We start from the raw sequence: 26834 nt of genomic DNA, 5'->3' as shown, positions 1-26834 counted from the left end.
TTTACATCATTTTATAACATTTATGCAATGCAAGACAAAATAGTGGTCTGGAAATGTAAAAGAAAAAGGGAAATTTTCAAATTGTTTCTAAAAATAATGGAGGCTACTGAAAATAGGATATTATTTCTTTAATTTCTTAAATCTTTGATTATTTATACGTTGGTACTTCCCAAATATTGAAACACAAAAATATGGATGAATGAGAAACCCATTTATTTTATCCATAACAAGCATTTTTTTTTTTTTTTACCAATTAAAGAAGAATTGACTGAAAAATTCAAGGTAGTTTATTTACGGTATAAAGTGAGTCAACTAGAAAGATTTTATTCCCAATTTATATGTGACAGTACTAAAAATTCTACTGCAATTTTCTCTTGCATATATTTGTGAAGTTAGATTTTCATCTATGACAAAAACACTGAAATGTGGAAATTTCATAATAGGTAATGATGAAATGAAAGTTTCTTTATTAAACATTCCACCAAATATCGAAGAATTGTGCTCTTCATATCAAGTTCATGTATTCTATTGAATTATTTCTTCTTATATAACATTTACAAATACGATAAATTTTTTTTATATATAGGCGTAGGAGTGGCTGTGTGGTAAGTAGCTTGCTTACGAACCACATGGTTCCGGGTTCAGTCCTAATGCGTGGCACCTTGGGCAAGTGTCTTATACTATAGCCTCGGGCCGACCAAAGCCTTGCGAGTGGATTTGGTAGACGGAAACTGAAAGAAGCCCGTCGTATATATGTATATATATGTGTGTATGTGTTTATGTGTGTGTATGTGTTTATGTGTGTGTATGTGTTTATGTGTCTGTGTTTGTACCCCCCAACATCGCTTGACAACCAATGCTGGTGTGTTTACGTCCCCGTAACTTAGTGGTTCGGCAAAAGAGACCGATGGAATAAGTACTAGGCTTACAAAGAATAAGTCCTGGGGTCGATTTGCTTGACTAAAAAGGTGGTGCTCCAGCATGGCCACAGTCAAATGACTGAAACAAGTAAAAGAGTATACATAGGCACAGGCATGGCTGTGTGGTAAGAAGCTTGCTTCCCAACCACATAGGTCTGAGTTCAGTTCCACTGTTCAGCACCAATAATTACTATTACAGTTACAAATGCTGCAATTAATAAATAGTAAGTCGCCAGGAAATGCTGAAAAAATGTTCTCGCCAGATTATGTGCGAACTCGATAACAGAGTTTAAGTATGAACCATACAAAGGAGTTACCTTTGAAACTTATTATAGAAGATATGAACAAATCTTTATATATAAAATTGAAGTTGTGTGTGTGAGACTCTGTCTCCTCCAATTTAGATTCCTAACTACTCCCACATTTTGTGGTGCAGTTTAACCAAAAGCAGGTATCTTATAGTCGTCATTCATATCGAGCCCTTCTGGATATTAGCACGTGTCTATGATGAGTCTATGATTTTAAATAAAATTTACCATCATTTTTCTACATTTTTAATGATTTTTGCTCGGGTTATATAAGGAAAGTAACTCTCTAAAAATGCTTATATAGTTATTTCCCTTACAAACCCGAGCAACGCCAGGCAATACTGCTAGTCTTCAATAAAAAATGCAAAGATTGGGATGACGATATGAAAACACATTTAATCTTAAGAAAACTGGTGGCAGGAGAATATGAGCATTACAGCAATTACATACTCCTGAAAAAAAACCTTCTGATATAAACTTTAAAAATGCAATAGACACATTGTGTAAAATTTTTATTGAGAAAAGCTTGTTGTTCAGTCACACGGAAATGTTTGAACCTAGAAAAGAACAACAAGGATGACTACATCACATATGCTGGAAGAGTTAACAGGGAATGTGCAAAGTTCAAGTTGGATGAATTAACGCCAAATATGATCAAGTACCTGATATTTACTCAGGGACTGTAGAGAAAGATGCAGAAGTAAGAACAAGAATTCTTGCTAAACTGGAGCAAAAACAAGTGGTAACCTTCCAACAAGTGTCAGAAGAATATAAAAGAATAGTAAATTTAAGACACGACACAGAGAAAATTGAACATAAAGATTACTCCCAAGTGAAACAAGTGCAAAATAGGCAGAATAGAAATCAAGTTAGTTAGTTAGTTAGTTAATTTGGCTCAAAAGCAAATAGCAAGGCCATGTAGGGGGACATGGAGTTAAGTACAGGGTGGTGTTCATGTACAGAGTTCAGGCCACTTGAGGTCCAGGGAGGCTTTGAACAAAGCGGTCGTCGGCATCTTCACCATCTCGTCTGGCAGCTTGTTCCACGGATCCACAACCCGGACAGAGAAAGCTCCTCTCCTTCGATTGAGATGAAATCGTCGCAGGTAGAGCTTTTCAGAATGACCCCGCAGCCAACGCTCTGGAGCAGGAGTGAAGAACAGCTCTTTCGAGAGGTTACACTTTCCGCTTATGATGTTGTGGGCAAGAATGAGATCACCACGGCGGCGGCGTTTTTCAAGAGAATAAAGGTCGAGCGTCCTCAGCCTTTCTTCGTAGGACAAATTTTTGAGACCATGAACCATGCGGGTAGCCAGCTTCTGGACTCTTTCGAGATGCTGTATGTCTTTGAGGAGATAAGGAGAAGAGGCTTGAATCCCATACTCCAATATGGGTCTCACCAGCGTGACATAGAGTGGTAGGAATATGGCTGCTGTGAGCATTCCGAATGACCGTCGAATCAAGAACAGAATTCCGCGTGTGTACTAAAATACAGTACAAACAGGACAAAAATCAGGAAAAAATACCAATGTTTTGCATGTAGAGGTCTACACCTGAGAAAAACTGTCCACTTAAGAAAGCGGAATGATTCTGTTTGGAAAAATTGGACACATAAAAGTGCACTGTAAAACCAAGATGATAAAATGTTGGAACAAAGGGAAAAGAATAAACAGTATGTTACTAAAAGAAAACGGTAATGTAACGAAGGGAGAATTTGTATATAGAGTAAGAATGCAGTTAGACACCGGAAGTGACATTACCATTGTGAACAAAAAAGCCTGGAAGTATATCGGTAAGCTGAAATTCAGTAAATCTACAAAAGTTGCACACGGTGATACAGGTAAAAGATTGTATTTTGTCAGTGAATTTGTGTAATGTAACAGTTTGTGACTAAATGAAAATAGGAAAAATATATAGGTGCAGGAGTGGCTGTGTGGTAAGTAGCTTGCTAACCAACCACATGGTTCCGGGTTCAATCCCACTGCGTGGCACCTTGGGCAAGTGTCTTCTGCTATAGCCTCAGGCCGACCAAAGTCTTGTGAGTGGATTTGGTAGACAGAAACTGAAAGAAGCCTGTCGTATATATATAAATATATATATGTATGTATGTGTGTGTGTATATTTGTGTGTCTGTGTTTGTCCCTCTAGCATTGCTTGACAACCGATGCTGGTGTGTTTACGTCCCCGTCATTTAGCAGTTTGGCAAAAGATTCCGATAGAATAAGTACTGGGCTTACAAAGAATAAGTCCTGGGGTCGATTTGCTCGACTAAAGGCGGTGCTCCAGCATGGCTGCAGTCAAATGACTGAAACAAGTAAAAGAGAGTAAAGAGTATGTGCTAAAAAAATTCAGTTAATCTTTTCGGCACTGAGTGAATGGAACTATTCAGTTGTGGAATATGCCTGTAAGAGTTGTGTGTGGGAATATAGTTGGTTCAGTCAAAGGTTTGAATGAGGCTGAGGGCCTGAAACAAAAAATAAAACATTTATTTCCAGTTGTTTTCTTGGAGGAACTAGGCTGTTGTACGAAAAGAGAGGCAAAAATTGCAGTAAAACAAAGTGCAACACCTGTATTTAAGCCAAAACAGAATGTACCGTTCGTGGCAATAGACCAGGTAAACAAGGAACTTGAAAGCCTAGGAATAATCAAGAAGACGGACCACTCAGACTGGGCTGTACCTATGGTCTATGTAAAAAAAAAAAAATTCACAAGTTAAGAGTTTGTGCAGATTTTTCAACAGGTTTGAATGATTGCTTAATCTCACATAACTCATCATCCATTATGGCATTACGGAGGTCCTGTTGCTGGATGCCTGTATCCCTGGAGATTACATCAGGGTAGGAGAGTGTGCGCCCTCTGGTATTGCGAGTAGATGGCTTCCAGAGGAGAAGAGTAGAAATTGCCTCGTTTTCAGCTCTACAACAATGTCCAGCAAACTGGACTCTCCTACCTTTCACAAGAGACGACACAGGTGGTAGTTTCCCATATATTTGCATTTTGGTTGGATGGCGCTTCCACGAGAGATTTTGAGCTCTCATAAGGAGGCGAGTGTAGGTTCCATCCAACCGCCTCTCAAGCTTCTTTGATAACATCCAGGTTTCTGAGCCACATAACTACCCATTGCCAAGTACTGAGGAAGTGTTTTCAAAATTGAATGGAGGAAAATTCTTCTCAAAATTAGACCTCTCATAAGAATATTTACAAATCCAAGTAGAAGAAGAATGCTCACACTTATTAACCATTAGTACACATCATGGCTTATTTAAATTTAAGCAGCTTCCCTTTAGTGTAAAATTGAGTCCTTCCATATTTCAGCAAGTAATGGATACAATGCTGGGTGACTGTGATTTTACTATCACCTATTTAGACAATCTTCTAATAAAAAGCAAATCACATGAACAACATGTGGAACATGTTAAAAGGGTATTCAAGAAAATTAGAGAATATGATTTCAAGTTAATGGAAGAAAAATGCATGTTCTTTATGAAAAAATCAAATATTTGGGCCAGATAATAGATAAAAATGAATGGAAACTGGATCCACCCAGAGCAACTGTGATAAAAAATATGCCCCCACCAAATAATGTGACTATGCTACAAGCATTTTTGGGTTTAGTAAATTATTGTCAAATTTACATTCCCAATACACATAATGTAAAGGCTCTGCTAAATGATCTCTTAAAGAAAAATACAAAATGACGTTGGACTGATAAGTGCCAGAAGGCATTTGATGAGTTAAAAGTCCAATGTTAAAAGCATTTTAACATTGGACTTACCGATGTTATATTGGCTACAGATGTGAGTGATTACGGTGTAGGAGCTGTGCTTCTGCACAAATATGATGACAGGAGTAAAAAGGCTATGGCCCATGTGTCATGATCATTACTACCAGCTGAAAGGAACTATAAATGAAGCATTAACAATCATATTCGGTATTCATAGATTTATTCATGGAAGAAGTTTCTGTCTACAAACGGACCATCGCCCACTACTGTGAATATATTGTTCTAAAAAAGGGAATGCTAACACACACAGTAAATAGACTACAGTGATGGGGTTATGACTACATAATGGAATACTTACCATTAAAAAAACTAGGGCATGCGGGTGATTTGTTCAGACTGGTACTGAAACACTGCAAGCCATTCAAAGATATAGCAGGGACAGCTTTAAGAGAAGAAGGAGAAATAAAAAATGTAATGTGGAATGTGGTACACGAATTACTGGTAACCCTAAATGACATAAAGCAGTGAAGGACAAATTGATAATAGAAGTTAAAAGTACATTGTGGTCGGGAAAAGTAAGTAGGAACAGGTTTGGTGTGAAACAAAACCAAGATGTGAACCTATACTCAATTTGTGATGGCTTCCTGATGTGAAGGCGCATGGCTCAGTGGTTAGAGCGTCAAGCTTACGATCGTGCGGTTGTGAATTTGAATCCCTGACTGGGCTGCATGTTGTGTTCTTGAGCAAGACACTTTATTTCACTTTGCTCCAGTTCACTCAGCTGTAGAAATGAGTTGTAACGTCACAGGTGCCAAGCTGTATCGGCCTTTGCCTTTCCCTTAGATAACATCGGTGGCATGGAGAGGGGAGGCTGGTATGTGTGGGCGAATGCTGGTCTTCCATAATCAACCTTGTCCAGACTTGTGCCTTGGAATAGAACTTTCTAGGTGGAATCCCATGGTCAGTCATGACCAAATGGGGTCTCAGCAACTGATATATGCACAAAGAGTAGTGATACCTGAAACACTACAAAAAAAAATGTTATGGGAATTTCATGTTGGACATCTTGGTATTTCAAGGATGAAAGCTTTAATGCATAGCTACGTTTACCGGTCAGAAATGGATAAAGCAATTGAAAGTGAAAGGCTGTAGAGGATGTGCTTTTGCAGCAAAATTACCAACTATAAAAAGTGAACCTTGGCCAAAAGTAGATGTTGCATGGCTGAGACTACACATTGATTTTGCTAGTCTTTTAAACGGTTCATACTACTTAGAATTTTGTAAGTGTAAAAACCCAACCTCCTCAACTATAACAAGTTTTTTTACGTGAGCAATTCATGAGATTTGGCATCCCAGACACGATAGTGTCTGGAATGCCATTTGTGTCTTTTGAATTTAAAAAGTTCTGTAAAATGTTCACTATAGGCGCAGGAGTGGCTGTGTGGTAAGTAGCTTGTTTACCAACCACATGGTTCCGGGTTCAGTCCCACTGCATGGCACCTTGGGCAAGTGTCTTCTACTATAGCATTGGGCTGACCAAAGCCTTGTGAGTGGATTTCGTAGACGGAAACTGAAAAGAAGCCCGTCGTATATATGTATATATATATATATATATGCGTGTGTGTGTTTGTGTGTCTGTGTTTGTCCCCCTAGCATTGCTTGACAACCGATGCTGGTGTGTTTATGTCCCCGTTACTTAGCGGTTCGGCAAAAGAGACCGATAGAATAAGTACTGGGCTTACAAAAAGAATAAGTCCTGGGGTCAAGTTGCTCGATTAAAGGTGGTGCTCCAGCATGGCTGCAGTCAAATGACTGAAACAAGTAAAAGAGAGTAAAGAGAGAGTATAGAATATGTAACTACAGCACCATACTGTCCTAGATTTAATGGACGGGCAGAACACTTTGATGATACATTCATGAGAGCCCTAAGGAAGTCGAATAAGGAAGGCATGGATGAGGTAGCTCTACAACAATTCTTAAGAGTATACTGTGTGACACCAAATCCAAATACATTAGCAGGTATGTCACCAGCGGAGCTGATATTTATGAGGAAAGTAAAATTAGTCTTCGACAAATTGCTATCAAGTAAAAAGAGAGAAATTGCAAGGGAAAATCCAGCAAGATTTTGCAAAATTGGTGAAAAGGTATTTGTGAGGTCATATAAGAACAGAAAACAGTTGGGAAGATGGCGTGGTTACCAAATGCATAGGAAAAATGCTATACTTGGTAAAAAGTTGAAAAGGTGTATACAAGAGATACATGAACCAACTGAAAAAAACCCAAGAGAATGGAAGGACCAATGAAATGGGTATATGATATTTTTCAAGTACCAACATCATCACAGGCAAGACCAGTGAGAACAGTCAAAATCAAACCAAATCAACATCAGTGGAAATTGCAGCTGTGGTTAAGCAAACCATCCGATCGTTTGTCCGTTGCCAGCCTCGCCTGGCCCCCGTGCCGTTGGCACGTAAAAGCACCATCCGCTCGTGTCCGTTGCCAGCCTCGCCTGGCCCCCGTGCCGGTAGCACGTAAAAGCACCATCATTCGTGTCCGTTGCCAACCTCGCCTGGCCCCCGTGCCGGTAGCACGTAAAAGCACCATCCGTTTGTGTCTGTTGCCAGCCTTGCCTGGCCCCCGTGCCAGTAGCACGTAAAAGCACCATCCGTTCGTGTCCGTTGCCAGCCTTGCCTGGCCCCCGTGCCGTAGCACGTAAAAGCACCATCCGTTCGTGGCCGTTTGCCAGCTCTGTCTGGCACCTGTGCAGGTGGCACGTAAAAGCACCATCCGTTCGTGGCCGTTTGCCAGCTCTGTCTGGCACCTGTGCAGGTGGCACGTAAAAAGCACCCACTACACTCACGGAGTGGTTGGCGTTAGGAAGGGCATCCAGCCGTAGAAACACTGCCAAATCTGACTGGGCCTGATGAAGCCTTCCGGCTTCACAGACCCCAGTTAAACCGTCCAACCCATGCTAGCATGGAAAACGGACGCTAAATGATGATGATGATGATGATGTGTAACTAAGAAAAAAAAATCAAAATAGGGAGGTGGGGGTGATATAAAAAGTATTGCTATTAAAAGAAATAAAATTACACTCTCTAAGAAAAAAGAAAACTTAAAAGGGATATGTTGTGGGGATAATAGTAATAACGGTAGACCCCTCCCATGTGACAAGTGGTATGTGCTAGTTGCTATAAATAAGGTGATGTTGGTCAGTGTCAAGAGATAGTATTAAGTAAACAATCATAGATATTTGTGGTTTTACTTGTCTTACTAACTCTTTTGCTATATCACTGTGGGCATTATAACAGTCCAATATTAAGGATTACAACATGACTGAAACAAGTAAAAGATAGAAGATAAAATATTATATATTTAGTTTCACTTACAAAACTTAGGATGTGAAAAATCTTAATTCTTTAAGTACATCTCCAATGTGAAAAATTTGGAAAGCTCAGCTCTAAACTAAATCTGCTTGACTTGATAGATGAGTGATTATAATCTAACAGTCTCCATCAAGTCAGTGTTTCTCATAGTTGAGGGTAGCTATGTCAATTGCTGTATTCCTTAAAATCAAAATGGTTTCCAACTTTTTTAACTTGTCAAACACCAAGGTGAAGAGTTAGGGGTTAAGTTTGCCTTTTATCTTTCTGGAGTTGCTAAAGGGCCAAATGTAGGGCTATGTAGACTGGTGGGATTGTAATGCCCAGAATGCTTTGCAGCATTTGTTCTAACTCTTTCCCTTTTAGGGTTCAAATCCTGCCATAGCCTACACAGGTAGTAGATTTAATCCATCAACTGGTGTAACAGCTCAATACTGGTCTTGGATGCCTTTAATGAAGCTCATGAGTGGAGGCACAATGGCCCAGTGGTTAGGGCAGTGGACTCGCGGTCATAGGATCGCGGTTTCGATTCCCAGACCGGGCGTTGTGAGTGTTTATTGAGAGAAAACACCTAAAAAGCTCCACGAGGCTCTGGCAGGGGATGGTGGTGATCCCTGCTGTACTCTTTCACCACATCTTTCTCTCACTCTTACTTCCTGTTTCTCTTGTACCTGTATTTCAAAGGGCCGGCCTTGTCACTCTCTGTGTCACGCTGAATATCCCCGAGAACTACGTTAAGGGTACACGTGTCTGTGGAGTGCTCAGTCACTTACACGTTAATTTCACGAGCAGGCTGCTCCGTTGATTCGGATCAACCGGAACCCTCATCGTCGTAACCGACGGAGTGCTTCCATTCCACTGAAGCTCATACAGTTGTAACAATTTGGGTCAGTCTATTGTTTGAGGAGACACCTTTCTCCATCCCTGCCTACAAGTCACAGAGGCTCTATGAAGGGTCACAGGCATTGATCTACTCTTCTGATAAAGTCTGAGAAGGTCTTCTCTGTAACCCTTTAGCATTCAAATCATTTTGTCAAATGTAACGCATATTTATTTACATTGTGGGGCAGGCATGGCTGTGTGGTAAGAAGCTTGCTTCCCAACCACATGGTTCTGGGTTCAGTCCCACTGCATAGCACCTTGGGTAAGTATCTTGTATATAGCCTCAGGCCAAACAAAGCCTTGTGAGTGGACTTGATAGACAGAAACTGAAAAAAGTCCATCATATATATATGTATAAATATATGTGTGTGTTACCCCCTCCCCACTGCTTGACAACTAGTGCTGGTGTTAACGTCCTCATAACTAAGTGGTTCAACAAAAGAGACTGATAGAATAAGTACCAGGGTTTTAGAAAATAATACTGGGATTGATTAATTCCACTAAAAAATTCTTCCAGGTAATGCCCCAACATGGCCACAGTCTAATGGCTGAAACAAGTGGGCAATAAAAGATGAAAGACTGTTTTGAATTAATCATGCATTATCTTGTAGCTTTGAGAATGCTAAGTGATGTGACTGTAAACTTTTAGAATGATATTGTAGGGTAAGTGTGAGAGGCCAGATCTAGCTGGTATGAACACAAAACAGAATATTTGCACCAGAGACGGCGAGCTGGCAGAAGTGTTAGCACGACAGACGAAATGCTTAGCGGTAGTTCGTCTGCCACTACGTTCTGAGTTCAAATTCCGCCGAGGTCGACTTTGCCTTTCATCCTTTCAGGGTCGATAAATTAAGTACCAGTTACGCACTGGGGTCGATATAATCGACTTAATCCGTTTGTCTGTCCTTGTTTGTCCTCTCTGTGTTTAGCCCCTTGTGGGTAGTAAAGAAATAAGAATATTTGCACCAGATATTTCCTGTTTAAGTACTAAAAGGTTAATAAAGAGTGAGAGGGCCAAAAAAAACTTCACTAATATCTTTTGGTGGGGGTTAGTAATAGTCAGTTTAACAGCTGCTGCTTTAGGCTATTAGAAAGAAAAAATATATATATATAGGCGCAGGAGTGGCTGTGTGGTAAGTAGCTTGCTAACCAACCACATGGTTCCGGGTTCAGTCCCACTGCGTGGCATCTTGGGCAAGTGTCTTCTGCTATAGCCCCGAGCCGACCAATGCCTTGTGAGTGGATTTGGTAGACGGAAACTGAAAGAAGCCTGTCGTATATATGTATGTATATATATATATATGTATGTGTGTGTGTGTTTTTCTGTGTTTGTCCCCCTAGCATTGCTTGACAACGAATTCTGGTGTGTTTACGTCCCCGTCACTTAGCGGTTCGGCAGAAGAGACCGATAGAATAAGTACTAGGCTTACAAAGAATAAGTCCCGGGGTCGATTTGCTCGACTAAAGACGGTGCTCCAGCATGGCCACAGTTAAATGACTGAAACAAGTAAAAGAGTATATATATATATAAGCTTGTACAAAATTCATAAATGTAGAATGAAAATATTAAAATAAATATTCTCAGAATCATCCTACTCCTGCTAAGGAAAAACTGAGAAGTGAGTCATTGCGTATGTGGCAGTGACATGTGAGAGTTAAAAACCATAATCCTTGGTGAATAAATAGTAAAACAAAATAGACACAGCATGGGTGGAGTGGTTACAGCTGAATCTGATTTGGTTTCAAGAGGTGGGTGAAAAAAGAAAAACATGTAATGTGGGCCAAAAGAATCCAGACATTTTCTGTTAAACATCACTGCTGCTTGGCACTGTCTAAAGGAGCAATACTGTGCAAAAGTCTTGAAATCATAATGATCTCTAGTTGACATCCAATGAAGAGAAATGTCACACAGTGCAAGCTGTAGGTAGAACATAAATTATGGATAAAATAATTACAGAGTGGTAGAAGCATGTAACTTCATAGTTACATTCCTCCTCCTCCTCCTTTCTTCTTCTTCTTCTTCTTCTTCTTCTTCTTCTTATTATTATTATTATTATTATTATTATTATTGTTGTTGTTGTTTAATTATTGTATACTTCCACTGCACTACTCAGCCCCATGTGCCTTGCGTATGTGCAGTATTTTGTTTCAGTTTTGTTTGTTTTTACTGTATCAAAAGTGGTAGTAGTAGTAGTAGTAGTAGTAGTAGTAGTAGTAGTTACTGTTGTTGTTGTTGTTGCTAAAGTCAAGACAGCAAGTTGGCAGAATCATTAGCATGCTGGATAAAATGTTTAGCAACATTTCATTCATCTTTACTTTCTGAGTTCAAATACCGCCGAGGTCAACTTTGCCTTTCACCCTTTCAGAGTCAATGATGTAAGTACCAGTAAAGTACTAGGACTGATATAATTGACAAGCTCTCTCCCCCAAAATGACTGGCCTTGTGCCTATAGTAGAAAGAATTATTATCATTATTAAGGTGGTGAGCTGACAGAATTGTAAGCATAACAAGTAAAATGCTTAGCAGCAGTTCATCTATCTTTACGCTCTAATTTCCTGGAAGATGTGTAGCCCTCACTTCATAAAGAGAAACAGTATTGGACAGTAGCTACCTTATACATCAGTTGACTTTGCCTTTCATCATTTCAGGGTTGACAGAATAAGTACCAGTTGAACACTGGGGTTGATGTAATTGACTAGTCTTCTCCCCACCCCAAGTTCAGGGCATGTGCCTTTAGTAGAAAGGATTATTATTATTATTATTATTATTATTATTATTATTATTATTATTATTATTGAGTGAGAGAGCAATGCATGCCATCAAACTGACACTGGGGTAAAATATATGAAGCCCAGTATACCCATCATGACTACCCGTTTGATAAGGGTACACTGGCACAAGCATCACAACCATATGTGCGCGACATGGTGATCTCATATCAAGATAAACAGCACATGACCTTGCAGGTGGGGCCCAGTTAGAATTTTCTTCTGGTCGAGTAACCCATCTCGCTCAAAAGGTCCCTGTATAAGGGTTGTTTAAGGATGTTGAACGAAACACCCATGTTTCCAGAGGTGAATTATTCAAACCCCAAAGAATTCCTCTCAACACATGGCTATGATGCTCCCCCACCACTTCTGCTCGTGATCAGAGATGCACATATCATCAGCCAGCCACTAAGGGACATGGTCAACTGGTTAAGGTCAAACAACTGACAAGCAAATCTGTGGTATTGAGCAGAATATTTACTGTAGCACATCTTTTATTCAGTAGTTTTATTTTTATAGTGTGCTTTCACCACACTACCGAGCGCAGCTGTGTGCCTTGGGTATGTGCTGTGATTTGTTATGATGCTCTTATGGTTACTGTATTGAAAGTGTTTTGCGTAGGATATGTGCAGTGCCCAGTAGTGCAATTTTCTGTATATTATATATATTTGTAAGTCCTGGTGTTTTTGTTATGTATTTGTCTGAATATTTTTTTATCATACCTAATGCACCTACTATGATAGGAATTGTTTCTGTTTTTAGATTCCACATTCTAGTTACCTCTATTTCCAGGTCTTTGTATTTTGAAAGTTTCTCCACTTCTTTTAGAGAAACGTTGTCATCTGCTGGTATTGATACATCAATTAGAAAGCATATTTTTTCTTCATGATCACTGACAACTGTATCTGGCCTATTGGCCTTAATTTCTCTATCTGTGTGTATTGGCATATCCCAAAGTATGGTTGCTTTCTTGTTTTCTGTGACCTTTTCTGGTGTGTGCCTATACCATCTTTTGTTTCAACAGGCATCTGTGAAAACCAAGGTAAATAGCCTCTTCACTTGCTTTTCTCTCACCTGAATGACTTCACCTAGAGTAGGCCGTGTAAATGTTCAGGACCTGGATTCAGACTGGAATCAGAGTCACTTGCTCAACGATTTTAGGTCACTTGATATAAATGTGGCAGCCATTAGTGAGACAAGAATTTCTGGAACACACTCCTTGACACTCATTTTTGGCAATTATAAGGTTTTCTAATCTTGTGGTCTGTTGGTTTGGGATGGCAGAGAGACAGTACTGTTCTGGAGATCCTTGAACCTTGATATATGAACAATCTTCTTTGGTTCAGGGGGTAGTCTTGTGGTCTTGGACATGAATGGCAGGAAAGGTGGTGCCTTCAGAATGGTGGCCATCTCTGCCCCAACTGAAGCAGTTTGGCCTGATTTCTTCAGGTGGCTAGACACTTTCTTCAGAACATCTTGCTCTTTAGTATAGTTGGTAACTGGAATTGTATTTTGGACACCTGGATTGAACATGTGGAGCTAGTGCATAGGAGAAATGGATACAAGTGCCTCAAAAACCTACACAAAAACATCCAGCTCTCTGGCAGGTTCTGCCTGGATATTGCTGATGTGCCAATAGAGTATTTGTTAGGTCAGTGGATAGGGTTAGTGTAGGATGACATAGTTCACACTGGTCAGCTACACAGACCACAGACTTGTGATCTGCTCAGTTAATTTAAATAGGACTCATAGCTAGGACCTGGTTACTGGAAGTTTAGGACATCCTTACTAGTACACAAAGATTACAAGGACCAAATTTGTGAAGTAGTTAAGTAGCAGTTGACAGTCAACAACCTGATTAGAGTAGATTTGATAGCGTTTAGTTTTACAAAGAACTAACTATTGAAGGAAATAGATTAGAGGAAGGACTAGTGAACAGCCTAGAAGAGGCAATTAGTAAAGGCTTGGCGACTAATATGTTTGTGGCAAGAATGGCCCTTGACCATTTGTTCAAGGTGCAACACAAAGACTGCATTGTCTGAGCTAAGGTCCTTGTATTCAACCAGGAGGGAGCTAAAGCCATCTGATGGGCCTGAATGGGGGAGACACAACATGGAAACAAAACTTAATCAGGTTTTTGACAGACCAGCATGGGCATGTACTACATGGTTCTGAGCAGATGTGCGTGATTTTACAGTAGCACTTCATATGACTGTTTCAAGAGGGTGATGAGTCAGTGATGGTAGTAGACTTTAGTTCATACCTGGACACTCTGCTGTGGCTCCCAGCAGATGTGAGATTTGATGGAAAGCCCATAATAGCTGCCGAAATATGGTAAGTGATGAGCAGTTGCAAAGACACAAATCACCCAGATTGGCTCGTCTGCCTTGTAAATTCTGAGTTCATGCATGGTTTGTTTGGCGACCTTTTGGCAGACATCTGCTGTAACTAGCAGCAGAATGAGAGAATTCCCAGTGCTAGGGCAGTAGTAACAATACTGAAACAGAATGCAAACAAAGGGGATGTGCTCAACAACTTTTGGCTCATAACTCTGCTGAATACAGAGTTTAAGAATGTTGTCAAGGTATTAACGAAAAAATTGGCACTTGTCATCATTGGTTGCATAGTGGAAGCACAAATGTGTGCAAACCCAAAACAGGTCTATCCAGGACAACCTCCACCTTATGAAATACATCATAGAGAGGGCTATGACCAAGGCTAGTATCAGCAGGACTCTGATGAGTTTGGATCAGCCTAAAGGGTTTGATAGGCTTGACCAATGGATGGCGTCCTGAAATTGGCCAGAATACCTGCTTTCAGAGATTGGCTCACTACAATGCACAGCAGTGTCTACTCAGTGGTCAAAGAATACAACCACCTATCAGAACCGTTTTGCATCACATGCTCAGTCTGTCAGGGGACTGATGTGTGTCCCACTTTAGCAATCTATAAGAGGATTTGTAGCAGGGAGGTGTCCTCCTTTAATCAAGTGGGTAAGGCAGTTTTCCTCTGTGTTGTGGCTATGGCAAAACAGTTTGTCTGGTGGACTAGGTTGAAAGGTATATGAACAGGACATCCTTTTTTGTAGAGCCCTCATTGACTTTTTCAAGGTTTACTTGAAAAGGAAAGTGAGGGTTGAGAACAAGATGCTGTCCTCAAGTGAATTTATTGAAAGGTGAGTGGAAGTGGCAAAAATACCAAGAGTGGATGGCACCAATCTAAATATAAACCTGTGAGTCAGAGAAATGGAACTAGAGAGAGAGTCCTTTCCCTTGATGTTCAGTGAGATCTTGAATGGTGAGGTTCCTCTACTTGATCCTAGAGGATCACTATCAACATTTTTTTTCTTAAAGAAAGAAATGTATTCTTGATCTACTTCTTTTATTTATACTGTGTATCCTCTTTTTTATTCATCATTTCATTCTATGTAAACCTTTGCACATTGTATCTGTCTTTGTCCCTCTCATCCATCACCCTGGTGGCAAATTAAGAAAAATAAATGTTATTATATCATCATCATTATATAATTATCCTGATCTATAGTGTGGTAAAGTAGTAAAAATGGCAGAGTGCCAAACAAAATGCAGATATATTTTTTTGACATATTTTACATTCTGTGTTTGAATTCCAGTAGAATACACATAGCCTTTCATTCTTCCTGCGTTTATAAAGCTAAGAATAATAATAGCAACCCTGTCTAATATAGCACAACACATACATACTCCTTACATAATTTCCTACTAACACTATAACACATCCCACACAATTCACATTCTGCAGAATGAGACAGCCTCTATGTAATCACATGTTCTGCTAGAAATAACAGTCAAATCTCCTTCAAATCACATCTTGCTGTCTGAAAAAATGCAAATGTTGAATAATATGGAATTAGATTCCTTACACTTAGAAAGAAAGCGGGATGGTCACTTGTGGAATTCCTTTGGTCATCGGCCTGCTTCATCAAAACTGACCTGAAGCTCCAGATAACCAGCTCTATATATTCTACACAGACACCACTACAAATTCTTCTTCTTCTTATTATTATTGAGTAAGAGAGCTGTGCATGACATCAAAGTGACACTGGGGTAAAATATACGAAGCGCCCAATATACCCATCATGACTACCTGTCTGATAAGGGTACACTAGGCACATGCATCACAGCCATATGTGCATGACATGGTAATCTCATATCAAGATGAACAGCACATAACATTGCATGTGGGGGCCACTTAGAATTTTCTTCTGGTTGAGTAACCCATCCTGCTCAAAAGGTCCCTGAATAAGGGTTGTTTAAGGATGTTGAACGAAGCACCCATGTTTCCAGAGGTGAATTATCCAAACCTCAAAGAATCCCTCTCAACACATGGCTAAGATGCTCCCCCACTACTTCTGCTCGTGATCAGAGATGCTCATATTGTCAGCCACTAAGGGACATGCTCAACTGGTTAAGGTCAAACAACTGACAAGCAAATCTGTGGTATTGAGCAGAATATTTGCTGTAGCCCATCGTTTATACCAAGACAAAACAATGTACATGATAACACTTCCAATCAGTTAAGATCAGAAGCCATGAGAGCCACTTAACTGATCTTAACTTATTATTATTATTGTTGTTATTATTATTATTATTATTATTATTATTATTATTATTATTATTAAGGCAGTGGGCAACAACAACAGTAATGATAATGTGCACTACATATTCTACACAGACACCACTCAAACTATGACACAACCCACACAGATATACTTTATACAATGCTCACCCAAGACAATCATCATCATTTTTTGATCAGACAGCTTACCCAATCTGCCACCTTTAATGGTTTCTGATGTAGTCACATGGTCAGCAATTTTTGAGGAGAAGGGTTGAGTCAATACCATTGACTCCAGTACTTAGATGGTACTTTAAATATTCAAAATAATGATTTCTACTCTAGGTGCAAGGCTAGCAATTTTAGAGGTGTATAGGGTTAGTCAAAGCCTTCAACCCCTGTACTTGACTGGTACTTTATTTCATCAACTCCAAAAGGACAAAAGGTGAAGTTGATCTCAATGGGAAGAGCCAAAAGAAATATCGTAAAGCTCTTCTTCTGATGCTCTCATCATTCTGCCAGTTCACCACCTTAATCCTTTGGCATTAAAACTGACAATATTAGGCCTCTCAAACCTACCCTACAATGTTTTTCTAAAATTAAACAACCATATCAAATTCTCAGAGGTATGAGATAATGCATGATTGATTCAAAATAATGTAAATAAATTTACATTATTACATCTCACAGAACAGTTTGAATGCTGAATGATTAATCATAAAAATAATCATTTCCTTACGCCCCACAGGGCTTAAAAATACAAAGAACAGTATAAAACATAGTTGTGAAGTGTATAAAATGTGTGAACTGAAAATTACAAAAACAAGAAAAAAATACATTCATTGGGGTGGGACAACTCCCAGTGATCAATCAAAGTACCATACAGATCCTGGACTGTCTTGACCATCAAGGGCAAATGTCCTCTTTCAGCCATCATTTCCCAACCTACAGCCATATGCTTAGAGTGGGCCCATTCACTCAAATCTTGTTCACTACTTTCACTAATTTACTGGAGAGGGGAAAGCAGCTCCCTCTTCAATCTCACCTTCCTTTCCAAGTAAAACTTGATGATATGATGAAAATATTGATAATAAGCCTTTCTACTAGAGGCACAAGGTCTGAAATCTGTGGAGAGGGGGACTAGTTGATTACACTGACCCCCAGTATTTCACTAGTACTTAATTTATTGACCCTGAAAGAATGAAAGGCAAAGTCGACGTCAGTGGAATTTGAACTCAGGATGTGAGGATGTACAAAATGCTGCTAAGCACTTTTTCTAGCATGCTAATAATTATGCCAGCCTTAATAATAATAATAATAATTAAGATCTGGAAATAGAGGTAACTCAAATGTGGAGTCTAAAAACAGAAACAATTCCTATCATAATAGGCGCATTAGATATAAAAATTTTTTTAGACAAATACATAACAAAAACACCAAAACTAACAAGTATATATAACATACAGAAAATAGTACTACTAGGCACTGCACACATCCTATGCAAAACACTTTCAATAGAGTAAAAATAAGAGCATCAACAAACCACAGTAGAACTCAAGGCACACAGCTGCGCTTGGTAGTGTGGTGAAAGCACGTGATAAAAATAAGACTACTGAATAATAATTAATAATAATAATAATAATAATGATAATAATAATAATAATAATAATGGGGGAGCATCATAGCCATGTGTTGAGGGGGATTCTTTGGGGTTTGAATAATTCACCTCTGGAAACATGGGTGTTTTGTTCAACATCCTTAAACAACCCTTATTCAGGGACCTTTTGAGCGGGATGGATTACTCAACCTGAGGAAAATTCTAACTGGGCCCCACCTGCAAGGTCATGTGCTGTTTATCTTGATATGAGATCACCATGTCGCGCACATATGGTTGTGATGCATGTGCCTAGTGTACCCTTATCAGATGAGTAGTCATGATGGGTATACTGGGCTTCGTATATTTTACCCCAGTGTCACTTTGATGGCATGCACTGCTCTCTCACTCAATAAATAATAATAATAATAATAATAATAATAATAATAATAATAATCCTTGCTGCTATTGACACAAGACCTGAAATTTTGGGGAAGTGTGTAGTCAATTACATCAACCCTAGTACATGACTGGTACTTATTTCATCAACCCCAAAAGGATGTAAGGCAAACTTGACCTTGGAAGATTTTGTACTCAGAACATAAGGAAATGCCACTAAACATTTTGTCTGATGTGCTAATGATTCTGCTAACTTACTACCGTAATAATAATAATAATAATAATAATAATCCTTCTACTATAGGCACAAGGCCTGAGATTTGGCAGGAGGGGGCCAGTCGATTAGATTGACCCCAGTATGTAACTGGTACTTAATTTATTGACCCTGAAAAGATGAAAGGCAAAGTCTCAACCTTGGCAGATATAAAGGCAGATGAAATACTGCTAAGCATTTGTCTGGCATGCTAACAATACTGCCAGCTCGCCTCCTTAATAATTATAATTTCAGTTCATGGGTAATTTCTTTCTCTATGTTTTTCATTTGTTTGCCTTTCTCTTTGCTATGATTGACCTAAAGGCCCAACCTTCCACATGACTTCCTATACAAAAATTACGTCTTGCTAACATTGGGATACTGAACACTCTTGATAAGAAAGGAGCAACAGGAAAATTCCACTTTAGACCTTCAAACAGTGCCTTCCCACTGGATAAGGAACTGTGAAATTTGATATTGCAGTCTGGTTTTTGTTGGTACACATCCTCAAAATAATGCATTTTCCCCCACTATGACAACCATATCAGTAACAGCAGCAATGATGTAAAAGGCTTGGAAGCTTCCTGAAATCTTCCCAAAAGCAATAAATTTTTTATCCTTTCAAAGGGAATAACAAAATAAATATTTGTAACACACTAAGGTTGAACTGCATAAACTATGCCATATACATATTTGTATGTGTCTTATATCACATTTATGGTAAAGATCTTTCCACATCTACTCCTCTGCATGAATGGGCTTTTCTTTTGGTTTGAAGGAAGGAGTTGTAACTATAGCCTGTGCAGCCATTCCAAGACTGTTGAGATCAATGCCTATTTCTTTACTACCCACAAGGGGCTAAACACAGAGGGGACAAACAAGGACAGACAAAGGGATTAAGTCGATTACATCGACCCCAGTGCGTAACTGGTACTTAATTTATCGACCCCGAAAGGATGAAAGGCAAAGTCGACCTTGGCGGAATTTGAACTCAGAACGTAACGGCAGATGAAATACCGCTAAGCATTTCACCCGGCGTGCTAATGTTTCTGCCAGCTCTCCGCCTTGAGATCAATACCAATGTTGCTCCTCCTGTGAATACAATGAATATGCCATGACAGAATGTTAAAACATTCATTTACATTTGAATGTATTCAATAACAACATAGCAACAGTCAAACTTTATACTGGTAGCAGTCAATCTTCCAATGAAACCAAGGAAACTATGTTTCCATTGATTTTCATAAATTGCTGATACCCTCCCTCAGTCACAACTCATGGCAAACATTACTCTAAGATTAATGCCAATATCATTCCACTTGAACAGTTGCAAGTCAATGATTATAGAGAAATCATGCTCAGAGAGGGATTTCGAGATGCCAGCATTCTGCAAGAGAAAGACTGAGAATAGTGGTTTGTGCAGAGCCTGATTGGCAGTAGTACAAGACTAACCAGTCATGAGAAGCAGAAATCATTATAGTTTACAGTAGGAAAGGCAGAGAGACAAAAGACAGCATGCCTGTGGGTTCAGGGCTGGGTTGTGTTTATGAACGACCTCATGTCTATCAAGCAAGTGACCTTTCTTTGGATGCAGTCTGATGTATTTGAACATACACTACCTTTCATATACATGAATATATGTATGCTCAGACATATAGATATACATATATATTTATGTCAACAGGTGTAAATAAATGTAAAGTTATATATGTATATAGGCGTAGGAGTGGCTGTGTGGTAAGTAGCTTGCTTATGAACCACATGGTTCCAGGTTCAGTCCCACTGCGTGGCATCTTGGGCAAGTGTCTTCTGCTATAGCCCCGGGCCGACCAATGCCTTGTGAGTGGATTTGGTAGACGGAAACTGAAAGAAGCCTGTCGAATATATGTATATATATATATATATATATATATATGTGTATGTGTGTGTGTTTGTGTGTGTGTTTGTGTGTGTGTGTTTGTCCCCCTAGCATTGCTTGACAACCGATGCTGGTGTGTTTACATCCCCGTCACTTAGCGGTTCAGCAAAAGAGACCGATAGAATAAGTACTGGGCTTACAAAGAATAAGTCCTGGGGTCGAGTTGCTCGACTAAAGGCGGTGCTCCAGCATGGCCGCAGTCAAATGACTGAAACAAGTAAAAAAAATAAAAAATAAAAATACATATATATTTATGTCAACATGTGTAAATAAATGTAAAGTTATATATGTATATGTATATGCATGTATGTGAGTGTGTGGATATGTGTATAAGTAAATAAATATGTACTGTCCAGATTTTATATTTACCATTAAATTCTAAGCTATTTACTATCACTAACTCAAATTTGTTTTGATCAGTAATAGTTTAGATGTTGAATTTCTTCTTTTCCCCAGACACCTTGACTGCATTTATAACCATTCCCTCTTTTCTTTCTTCATCAATATCTATAAAGCTGAAATGTGAAAAAGTTGTTTGTCTCATTTTGGGATGGAAACGGTTTAAGGGATGGATTGGTGCCAAAATTTACAGGGACATGTAAAAAGAGGCGAGGAAGTGACTGGACTAGGTTAGAAACCCCTATCTCAAAAGCTGTGGTTACTAGGGCAACAAAACCCAGACTTTGACAAGTGTTTGTCATTTCTCCCTTTCGGATATCACCCTGTCTTCCTTGATCTCTCTCTTTCCTTCCTTCCCTCCACTTTCTCTCTATAACGACGTTTGTCACTTTCAACTCTCATTCTCTCTCAACCTTCGCCATCTCTCTGTCACTCTTTCTCCCACCACTTCTCTCACTGTACGTCTGTCTGTATCTAAAGAGAGAAAGCGTTGACAGCCGCAAAAGTTTAAATATTCCCACCACAGGTCTTTTAGAACGGTGAATTATTATCGCCCACCACCACTGCACAATTATAACAGATATTATTAATCAGATATATTGTGTTAATTTATATATATATATGTGTATATATATAATCAATATCTATAAAGCTGAAAAGCGAAAAAGTTGTTTGATTTCTTGGTTATTTGTCTCATTTTGGGATGCGAATGGTTTAAGGAGTAGATGGGGTCGGATTGGCACCAAAATTTACACTGGGGAGTAAAATGGGGTGGGTAATTGTGTGAGGAGGGTTGCAAGTCGCTCGGGGCTACCATTTGGTTGCCATGGTGAGGAATATGGGAAAAATTGAGTTATATGGGGTAGACAGGTTGTGCTGTTTGAATAATGGTGGCTTTTCGTGTTGCTGCAGGGGCTAGAGGCAGTTATCTTTAATTATGGGTGTAAAAATTTGGGGGATTTTGGAAAGGGGGGTAAAATTTTTCAACTTTTAAAAAGGGTACATTTTTGCCCTATTTTTAGATTTAATTTTTTTCTGTTTGCATTATTTGGTTGACATGGGTAAAAATGACATTGTGTTAAAGGCCAAATCTTTAGCTTTCATTTGCATCATGAACCATCAAAATATACCAGAAAAAATGTATCAAATTTCACAAAATTTTAAGTAATTTTGAATTATTTTTGCAATTGTACATGCACGCGTAAGAGAAAGTGAGGGAGAGTCCGAGAGAAAGGAAGAGTCAGAGAGTGGGAAAGTGAGAGAGAAACAAAGAGGAAGAATGTGGCGATAAGAAACAGAAAGTAACAACCACACCCTCACCCGCATGTAGAGCGGGTCACCTTAAGCTAGTCTCACCAATAGAATAAAAGTAATAAAATTATTTTTCTTATTTGCTATATATATATAGAATCATCATCATCATCATGTTCTATTAAATTCACTTGCAGTTCTGCCTATTCACTTGGCTACCTAGTGACGTTAGTAATTAACAATGGATTAAATTACTAATTTCCTCTTAAGATTTGGCATTCTAAAGTTATTATGTAATCATCTATGTAATGATTACCACACAACATATTAGTATATGCTATTGAAATACATATCAAGATTACATAAACTATAATGTTGAAATAAAGAATTTAACTGAATTTCCTGTTTTAGTCTATGTTTATATATATATATATATTATCATCATCATCATCATCATCATCGTTTAACGTCCGTTCTCCATGCTAGCATGGGTTGGACGGTTCGACCAGGGATCTGGGAAGCCGGAAAGCTGCACCAGGCTCCGGTCTGATCTGGCAGTGTTTCTACAGCTGGATGCCCTTCCTAACACCAACCACTCCGTGAGTGTAGTGGGTGCTTTTTACGTGCCACCTGCACTGGTGCCAGGCGAGGCTGGCATCGGCCACGGTCGGATTGGTGCATTTTACGTGCCACCTGCACGGAAGCCAGTCGAAGCGGCACTGGCTTCGGCCACGATTCGGATGGTGCTTTTTACGTGCCAATATATATATATAAAACTGAGAATGTGTGTCTGTCTGTCTGTGTGTTTCCCTAAAACCTGAGAACTACACAACCAATTTCATTCAAATTTTACACATGCCTTACACACACAAATATATACATAATATGTGTATGTACATATATGCATATCATCATCATTTAACTTCCGTTTTCCACACTGGCATGGGTTGGCCGGTTTGACAGGGGCACCTGTCTGGTTTGGCTTGCTTTTTGTGGCTGATGCCTCCCTAATGCCACCACTTTACAGCATGGACTGAGTGTTTTTACGTAGCACTGCACAGTAGCATAGTTTCAATGCCTGGATTTTTTATATTTTTATGATTTTATAGACCTTGTTGCAAGTTGACTGGTAACCTGGGGCCCACCAAAATTGTTCCCAATTGGGCCCCGCACCTCCTAAGGCCGGTCCTGCCTACTCACATAGTTATATGTATATATGCAATTCACCTAGGAGTATCAAAGTGCTCCCCTTTGTATTAATTGGAGCCTGACTGATCTTCCTTTAATTATTGGAATACTACACTAGCCAGGGTTCTGCATGATTAGCTGGTGATTATTGATGATAATTATACCATCCATCAATCAATCAATCATTTATATATATATATATATATATATATATATATATGTATATATATAAACACAAATAGAACTCTAGAGATTGAAGAAATTTTGAAACGTATTGTTAAACACAAAAATACTAAAAACGAAATTAATAATTAATTAAAATAATTATCATTTCAGACCTTCCATTTGCTTAATAACCAGATGATTTCCATATTTCTTTCTTCCATTTCAGGCTGACATAAATCAACATGATAAACTTGGCTATCAACTGCTGCACATCGCTGCACACAGTGGAAAGTTGCAGTCTGTTGCTTACTTGCTGAATGAACTACATGTGGATCCCATGCCAGCTTCCCACAAGAAAGTCACTCCTCTTCATTTGGCAGCAAAGGTAAATAATTGAATCATCATCATCATCATCATCATTAACATCGTTTAACATCCGCTTTCCATGCTGGCATGGGTTGGATGGTTTGACTGAGGACTGGCAAGCCAGACAGCTGCACAAGGCTCCAATCTGATCTGGCAAGGTTTCTACAGCTGGATGCCCTTCCTAATGCCAACCACTCTAAGAGTGTAGTGGGAGCTTTTTACGTGCCACCAGCACAAGGGCCATTCAGACAGTACTAGCATCAACTATGCTTGAATAGTGTTTTTTACATGCCACCGGCATGGGAGCAATCAGGCAGCACTGGCAACAATCATGCTCGAATGGTGCTTTTTACATTCCACTGGCACAGGAGCCAGTCAGGCGGCACTAGCAACAACCACACTCAAATGGTGTTTTTTACATTCCACTGGCACAGGAGCCAGTTAGGTGGAAGAAAAATTAAATTAACCCTTTTGATACCAACCTGCCTGAGACTGTCCCAGGTTCTATGACACAGACTTACGCTTTTAAAGTGGTCTAAATTATAATCTGCCATCAAAATTTTATGCTAAATTGTTCCAGGCCCCAGCATAATAATTAGAAAGTTATTTTACTAAATTTTTCATTATTTTAAAAATTAATTCAAACAAAGACAATATATATATTTTTTACTACCCACAAGGGGCTAAACACAGAGGGGACAAACATGGACAGACAAACGGATTAAGTCGATTACATCGATCTCAGTGCATAACTGGTACTTAATTTATTGACCCCGAAAGGATGAAAGGCAAAGTCGACCTCGGCGGAATTTGAACCCTGAACGTAACAGCAGACGAAATACGGCTACGCATTTCGGCCGGCTTGCTAACGTTTCTGCCAGCTCGCCGCCTTTTTACAAAGACAATATAGGTTAACAGAAATATGGTAACAAAAGGGGTAAATAGGAGAAGCAGCTTAAAATTCTAATTGGCAGAATCTGTTAGTATGTCAAACAAAATGCCTTGCAGAGTTTAGTTACATCTGTTGCATTCTGAGTCTCTAACTTCATTGGGAGTCAACTTTGCTTGCCACCCATCTAAGGCTTGACATAATAAAATGCCTTCTAATACTGGAATCAAATTTATTGTTTACATATTCCTTCTTGAAAATGTTTGGCCACCTTGTGTCTATGTTAGAAGTTATTTATATAATATCCATTTATCCACCCATCCATCCGTCCATCAATCCATCTTTACTAGGAGTTAAACTTTCTAGCTGGATTCTTGAACATGATCAATTGAGACTATGGATATTATCCAACCCTCTTGTTCTTGATTTACTCCTGATTCTCCTGCCAGTCGGCTTGGCTTATAGAATCTGTCTTGCAGATTTTCATTTCACAAGCCAAATACAAACACTAGCTTGGTGTTGGCATGAATAAGGCCAACAAAAATTGTGATATGAAAAGAAAGAACAGCCATACCACATCATCTGTCAAGCAGGGTAACAAGGGACATGTTCAGATCTTAGAGGGATCGGTTTGAAAAATATATTGCAGGCTCCATTCAATACCAATATAACCAGCAATAAGCTTGCAACTTGTTCTGGGGGGGCTGGGGGGGGAGCACAGAGGATTGATATAATATTCTGACTTTATACCATTTATCATCTTTTTACATACATATATATATATCTCTCTATATAAACGGCAGTTTGTCTGTGCGTGTTTCTGTGTGTCTGTTTGCTTGTACCCTCACCCTGACCACGGCTTTCAACCGATTCTGATGAAACTTGACACACACATAGCCCAATGTCATAATTCAAAACTAACGCAGCGAAAATTTTGAAAAGTTCCCCCAGTTCTGAAAAAAATCGATAAATTCGACATGGGGTCGAGAATCAGGAATACGAACCACAAACTGTCTAGGGGACGCAACTCCACCTTTTTTAAATCTCAAAAAAAAATTTACCATAATTTTTTTCCATTTTTTTGCTATTTTTTGGCTATAACTCTCTAAAAATGCTTTATAGTTATTTCCCTTACAAACCTGAGCAACGCCGGGCGATACTGCTAGTATATCTATATATATAAAACTCAACTTGTGTGTCTGTGTGTTTAACTTCCCAGCACATCTCCTCCTAGCCAACAAATCGTAGAACCACCAAAAATGGGTCACTTAAAGTTTAGGCGAATGAAAATTGAACTGCACTATTTCTGTTCCGAAACTCATCTCGCAAGTGCAAAAATTGATAATGTGTTTGTTTAGGCCTTATCCCATGCACTGAATAGCAAACTTTACTCAGTCAGCTGTTTGACGTGAACTGTGTTTTCCATGCGTGCAAGCATGCGTAAATTGCATGAAAACTAAAAAATCAAGATATAAAAACGAATCACCGTAAACATTGTAGAAATTCAGCAAAGAAATGAATTTTCGGGATGTAGCCTGGAGGGTTTTTTTGTTTTAATCGTTTCAACTTTGTGAACACATACCAATTGTTTTCATAACATTTTTAACGTTTTGAATTAAATGTGACCATTTTGCAAAGCCGGGCAAAACTGCTAGTATATATATATATATATATATATATATATATATATATAATATAATATAAATAATATATAAATATATGCATATATACATACAAATATGTACGTACCTACATATATATGTATATATACATGCATATATGGGTACAGGACATCAAAAAACATTGAACACAATGAGAAACGAAGACATGA

General features: G+C 39.0%; 1 protein-coding gene across 2 annotated transcripts in view; it reads left to right on the top strand.

Moving 5' to 3' along the window:
* LOC115212272 (ankyrin repeat domain-containing protein 16-like) overlaps positions 1-26834 on the top strand; it is a 109956-nt gene that overhangs the window by 67534 nt on the left and 15588 nt on the right. Inside the window, exon 5 of one of the 2 annotated variants that reach the window (XM_036503074.1) lies at positions 23975-24133. The exons of the other annotated variant lie outside the window; for it this stretch is intronic. Within the exon in view, the coding sequence (XP_036358967.1) occupies positions 23975-24133 (159 nt within the window). The remainder of the gene's footprint in view (positions 1-23974; positions 24134-26834) is intronic. 2 annotated transcript variants of the gene reach the window in all.

This window comes from Octopus sinensis, linkage group LG5, assembly GCF_006345805.1.
Source record: "Octopus sinensis linkage group LG5, ASM634580v1, whole genome shotgun sequence".
Taxonomy (NCBI): domain Eukaryota; kingdom Metazoa; phylum Mollusca; class Cephalopoda; order Octopoda; family Octopodidae; genus Octopus; species Octopus sinensis.
The sequence above is the reverse complement of the archived record's forward strand: the minus strand, read 5'-3'. Positions and strand labels throughout refer to the sequence as shown.